Source organism: Pavona decussata, unplaced genomic scaffold, assembly GCF_977016875.1.
Source record: "Pavona decussata unplaced genomic scaffold, jaPavDecu1.1 SCAFFOLD_125, whole genome shotgun sequence".
In the NCBI taxonomy this organism is placed as follows: Eukaryota; Metazoa; Cnidaria; class Anthozoa; order Scleractinia; family Agariciidae; genus Pavona; species Pavona decussata.
Genome location: NW_028145539.1, coordinates 1,007,501 through 1,013,643, shown reverse-complemented (window position 1 = coordinate 1,013,643; position 6,143 = coordinate 1,007,501). Strand labels below are relative to the sequence as shown.

General features: G+C 36.7%; 1 protein-coding gene across 1 annotated transcript; it reads left to right on the top strand.

Moving 5' to 3' along the window:
* The first annotated feature begins 1,129 nt into the window (after positions 1-1,129).
* On the top strand, positions 1,130-5,756 carry LOC146469298 (uncharacterized). Its single transcript, XM_085123565.1, has 5 exons — positions 1,130-1,398; positions 1,491-1,527; positions 1,927-1,975; positions 2,976-3,065; positions 3,277-5,756. Exons 1-5 carry the CDS (start codon positions 1,383-1,385, stop codon positions 3,487-3,489), a joined length of 405 nt encoding a protein of 134 aa, XP_084979691.1. The 5' UTR covers positions 1,130-1,382; the 3' UTR covers positions 3,490-5,756.
* Positions 5,757-6,143: the final 387 nt, after the last annotated feature.

Here is a 6,143-nt window from a genome sequence, read left to right as displayed (position 1 = left end):
CCAGGTAATCAATCTTATCGCTCACACTGGACCCGAAATTATGAAATTTTTCAAAATTGAAGTTTCCTATCTTACCCCAAGCCTTTAACCAACGGAATTGCCTTGCATTTTTAAAGTCAACTGAACGATTACATTTTGCGGCCGGAGATAGTAAATGCTTGAGGTAGAGTGAGGGAAAGTTCATGGTAAGTCAGCAAATATGCAAATCGGAACCGAAACGCGCTGCTGGAGGAGCGAAGTCTGTTGAATTTACTGATTTTATTCCGGGTTGTAATTTATTTGTTTATTCTATATGATTTTTTACCCTGAACACTGTTTAATTCTCGAACTACCTACTGAATCATCATTGCAGCAAGGGATAAAAAAGAAAAGTGTTTACAAATATAAACAAACAAGTTCCCTTCACGGCCTACGTAGAGCTCGATCGTTTTGCAAAGTACAGAAACTCTGCACTTCCGGCGTTTAATTCCTCTTTTAGCTTATCACACACGGAAATCTGTCTGTTGTAGTCTTGATATCTTCAATTCTACAGATTTATTCATCATCTCGTTTCGTTTCGCAAAATACAGCAGGCCTCGTGGCAAGCGTTTTTCTTCAAGTTGTAAAACAACGAGTCTGACTAGACGCACATCTGAAGACTTTTAGACGTGCATACGCGTCTGCATCAAACGCGTTTTATGCGTATGTTTTGTTTCGCTTAATTCAATACAATACAATACAATACAGCCATACACACAACATTTACAGCACAAGATGGAAAAAATAAAGAAAGTTAAGGAAAGAAGATAAGTGGCGAGAAAACCTGAAAGAAACCGCCAGGCTTATAACAATTCAGGCTTCCTCACTTAAAATTCAGGCCAGGCAGGTACAAAAGTCGGACCGGATCGACTCGGATCACCAGTCCGGGTCGGATCAACTCGGATCTACTCGGATCGACTCGGATCATAGAAAAATTTAAAAATAACAAAGAAATGAGACTTTTACCTATCTGAAAATCATTAACTTCACCAGAAATATCCGGAAAAGAGCCCTACTATGGGCACGAGAGTTCCGTGTTGTCAAGCGGCCATTTTGTTTCTCTAGTGCCAGTTCTTCTCGGACGGACGAATTTTCAGACTCGTGTCTTGACGTCCTGAGAGCTTATTGAGAGCTGTTTTTCATCGCTTTTTGCAGCAGATGGCATTACAGTTTTAGAAGAAAACCATCCCTTTGTATTTATCGATGCAAGCTTTCATCCGTGCTTTAAAAAGCAGCAAAATGGCTTCTGGACGTTTGAGAAACGCACACAACAGGAGTTTTGCTTCTTTCCCACATGTGCAAGGTTTCAGATTTCAGCTTTACCAGCTTTCAGCTGCTGTTGCTTTGCTGCACGAGACACCGCCATGGATTGTGTAGAAGGTAAAATCTTGGCCATCGTTCTTGTTCAATTTGTTTCAGTTCAAGAAAATTAGACTTTTATAATCTAGAATGCATAAATTTGCTTATTTCAGGCAATGACGCCGAAACAAAAAGGAGAAAGAGGTTCAGGTAAGCTCTGTTGATCGCATTGCAAATAGTTCGTTGTCGCACCAAAATTTCTTAGCCTTGTTTGTTGCTTTTGTAGGAATTCGGAAAAAAGGTACAATCATATGGAAAGCGATGAAAGTGACAATGAGTCTGACAACGATAAATAAGATTTCATAAATTAAAACACACTCGTAAGCTTATTTCCTTTTTTGCATACATGCACGTGGTCTAATTAAGCTGACAAAAGCAGGTGCCTACCCACTAAGTTGACATTCTTGCCTATTGAACTTTATACTGTATTAATCTTTATGTGAAATTGTTAGTTGGTGTATTAGTTCTTGTTTCAAATGAGTAGCACAAGCCATTGATGACAACTCATTTTAAATTCAATTTGGTTAACTTAGAATTTTTTCTTTCTAGCTTGGCAGAACTAAGCGAGAGTGACAATTCATCAGAGTTGGAACTAAATGTAAGTTAACAATAATGATTTGATCTAAATCAGAAATACTTGAAAATGCGATTTCCAGTGAGCCTCTCTATTCATGACCCTTGATCCAAAAGAAAATTGGCTATCCCCTCAAGAATTCCATGTAATTTTCAGACTTCCCGGCTAGATAACTCAAAATTTTGGGGGCTTGTTCCCCTTAGGAATTTGTGTTTTGCTGACCTTCCCCCATAAGAAATCCATTATTTTATTTTTTCCCCTGACAAATTCCGCGGTTCCTCAACAGGGGGGGGGGGGGGGGGGGCATATATTAAATGCAATAGCCAACACTCACTTAAATTTTGTTGACAAAAAAGTTACATTAGCTTGGGTCACACTACAGACTTTTACCTAGTGGAAAACAATTTACCTTGGTAAAATTTACCCAAGTTTACAGTTTACAGCTGCGCTGTTGCTTCCTGGCCATTTCTGTTACTGCTGTGAGCATAAGTTTGCCTTCCTGTCATTGCCCTTTTGATTCAAAATTTTCTTGTGGGGGGACCCCCTAGAGGCCCACACCTTCAGGGCTTGATTTTACAGGTGTCTGCTTTGTTTATATGGTATTAAAGGCATTTTAGATCTAAAGAATGATTGCTTTTTGGAAACTGAAGGATGTTTGCTTAAGCTTGAAATAATTTGTAGGAATCCATAATTATCTGCAGCTTTAGAATTTTTAAAATCTCCTGGATCTCCTTAGTAAGGGAGGGATGGCCCTATGTGTGCCTTTCCGGTAAATCCTTATGCACTCCTGTAATAAATCTTAATGAATACCCTAAAGATGAGTAGTGTTTTTATGTTTTATTTTCACCATAGTTAAGTGAACAAATTTTAACTGTATAAAATAAATGTAAGCCCTCCCCCTCTCGTGTTCATTTTATGTAGTGTTTTTACATCTGACATACATGTACATCTAGATTTGTCCTGCTCAAAACTCTCAAACTGCATTGTTCATTGTAATGATATGAAGTAATTTATTTCTGTGTAGCATTCAATATTCGGAGAGCCACTGGGGAAACGCCAGAAGAACAGACCCGAAACCACACCAACAGCATACCTGGATAATGCAGAAAGTCAGGTACTTGCGACTATCATTATGTTGATTACTGTTTGATATATCGCAACTTTAACCGATACTTGGCCATATGATTGATGTTTAGCCTCAGCATACTTCCACAATTGCTCTAGCCTGTTTTGTCTCTCAACAAGTAATGTATTAATATTAATTACTGCATTATCCATGTTTTTACTTTTCAATTAAATGTACTGAATTTTTTTCCCACCTGCAGAGAAGCATTGAAGTCATCAAAATCACAGACAGTCCTGTGAAAGGGGCAAAACCAGTGAAGCCTGCAACTGTTGTGATTGAAGATTCTCCAGTAATAAGAAATTTAAAGGACGAAACAGCGGAACTCAGATGGCTGGATGATGACTTGCAAAAACCAATGTTCTCTTCTTGGAAAGTCCGTTTCTACCAACAGCATCGTGTCCCTACTATTTAACCCAGAACCTAGGATGGTTTGTACCAGGCAGCCATTAAAAGTGAAAAAGGAGTGTTCCTTCTTGATTGACTTAAGACGAATCAGCTTGGAGGATTTAAGAGCAGATGGAAAGCCCCCCTATATGGATTTTTTTTCTCATACTTATTCCATCTTGCAAGCTTATTTTTAATTAGTAACACAGGCTTGTTGATACAATAAATTACAAACTTGTAGTCCTTTTCATGTCAAAAAACTGCCCGATTACTGTAAAAACTTTGTCACAATTTATAACTTCACTAAGTAATAAATTTAGCAGTAACGTTTACACATGACCAAGTCATATGACAAAGGTTCCTCTACTAAAAGGCATTAAGGGGAAAGACCCTTAACTACAAAAGGGTTGCTATGGATGACTTCTAACCATCATATCTTGGAATCCATTAGTATCCTGGGTTTAGTTTTTGGCTATGTTTCTTCTATGACAGATTACCATCACTTTCCGTAGTCATGACCATATTTGGTAAGTCACTTGACCAGAATACAAAAACCTTATAACCTCACACAGCTTACATCTTTCTCTAATGCAACAAAAGCCAACAGGTAGATGCAAAATCTGTAGCATGGATTTGTTGAAATTCAATCCATTGAAGAAACTGCGGCATCACAAAAACTTTATGATGTCATAGCTTTTCCACTAACACTGATTTCAACAAATCCATGCTACAGATTTTGCTTCTCAATACACTCTATCCGTTAGCATTAATTTCAACAGAGAAAGATGTAAGCTGTGTTAATTTATACGGTTTTTGTATTCTGGTCACGTGACTTACCAAATATGCTCATGTCTACCAAAACTGAATGCAACCTCTACAAGAACAAACTTGGTCAAAAACTAAACCCAGGATGCTAAGGGATTCCGAGATACAACGGTTAGAAGTCATCTGTAGCAACCATTTTGTAGTTAAGGGTTCCCCCCCTTAATTTTTTGTAAACATTTTTTTTGTACCAATTGTTTCACTTGAGAATGTGTGGTTCCAGAAAATGGCCATAACCCACCCCACGGAAGGTCATTGGAAATTCCAAGGGGAAGGGGGGAGGGAGGTTCAACAACCAAAATCTATAAGGGAAAGTAAGAAGGTTAATTAGAAATTCCAGAGGAGAGGAAGGGTTCAAACCAAAAAACCTTCCATGGGGGAGGTATGGATATTTTCTGGAATCACACAATTTTATATTCACTTTTAAAAAGCTTTACAAAATAGTCAACATGGAAAATTTTAATCGTCTCTAATTTCTTGTGCTGTGTGCAAGGTTACAAGGCAAAATAGCTCAATTCTGTATGTTTAGGCCAGTCAGTGATCAAAATAGCATCTAAATTTCAGAAAGTGTTTTGATCATACATTTTTCACTTCATGTGGTGTTCACAAAGAATCTTCTCAATACTTGTGCCACATGTACAGCCTACATGAAGTCTCACGAAAAATTAAGGCCAAGTAAATTCTGTAAACTACAATGAGTTCTATAATTATTGACCACATCTTAAAACTTTTTCCTTGATACCCAAACTGAAAACTGATAAACTTGACAGTTTTCCTTGCTTGTTAAAACTTTTATTCACTTGTATGTTAATTGATTTTAATTAATCTTTCATTAACCTGTAAAATTTTTATTAATTCATCTAGTAACTGATCTAATTTGGGTGAACATTCTTTAACTGCTGGGCAACCTAGCCTATGAGTTTGGGAGCCAAAGGGCTCCCTGAAAGTTTTGGTAGAAGACGGTCTCGATTCCTGTATGTAATATTCAGTTGTAATACAGTAAAGACCCGCGTGTAAGAGCCTAGTTTTTTTGAAGTCTGGCAAAAAGGTTCTTATATTTTGGGGTATTTATTGGCCGATTTAGGCTAAATAGGGTTTAAATTGGGGTCTTCATTTTTATAGTTGTCGATTGCCAAAAAATGAATAAGCTTGGGTTTTTGTCATTAATATACAGTAATATTATTTACAAATGTATTATAATAACCCCAACTGATTACAGTATTTCTCTGTAATATGAAGTATGTATTTGCAATCTCAAAATATCATAATTTAAGGATAACCAACCTGAAAAGAACCTGCTTGATTTCTCCGGCAAAACATATCCTTATATGTTGGGGTATTAAAATGGCAAATATCTTCCAAGATGTTCTTAGATCACTAGGTTCTCGCATAAGGGTTTTTACTGGTGTTAACTTTTTTATATGTAAATTGTGTTAATTTTGATAATTTTCTATCATGATAGATATGGTGGATTCCGTAAAAAAACAATCACTGCAATGACTGCAAAAAGGTTCTTATATTTTGGGGTATTTATTGGCCGATTTAGGCTAAATAGGGTTTAAATTGGGGTCTTCATTTTTATAGTTGTCGATTGCCAAAAAATGAATAAACTTGGGTTTTTGTCATTAATATACAGTAATATTATTTACAAATGTATTATAATAACCCCAACTGATTACAGTATTTCTCTGTAATATGAAGTATGTATTTGCAATCTCAAAATATCATAATTTAAGGATAACCAACCTGAAAAGAACCTGCTTGATTTCTCCGGCAAAACATATCCTTATATGTTGGGGTATTAAAATGGCAAATATCTTCCAAGATGTTCTTAGATCACTAGGTTCTCGCATAAGGGTT

What these genes read in the sequence shown, in the direction of transcription:
- LOC146469298 (XM_085123565.1), top strand. An exon ending in CATCAGAGTTGGAACTAAAT is followed by an intron (nt 1,976 to 2,975) that starts GTAAGTTAACAA and finishes ATTTCTGTGTAG; the next exon opens with CATTCAATATTCGGAGAGCC. An exon ending in TGGATAATGCAGAAAGTCAG is followed by an intron (nt 3,066 to 3,276) that starts GTACTTGCGACT and finishes TCCCACCTGCAG; the next exon opens with AGAAGCATTGAAGTCATCAA.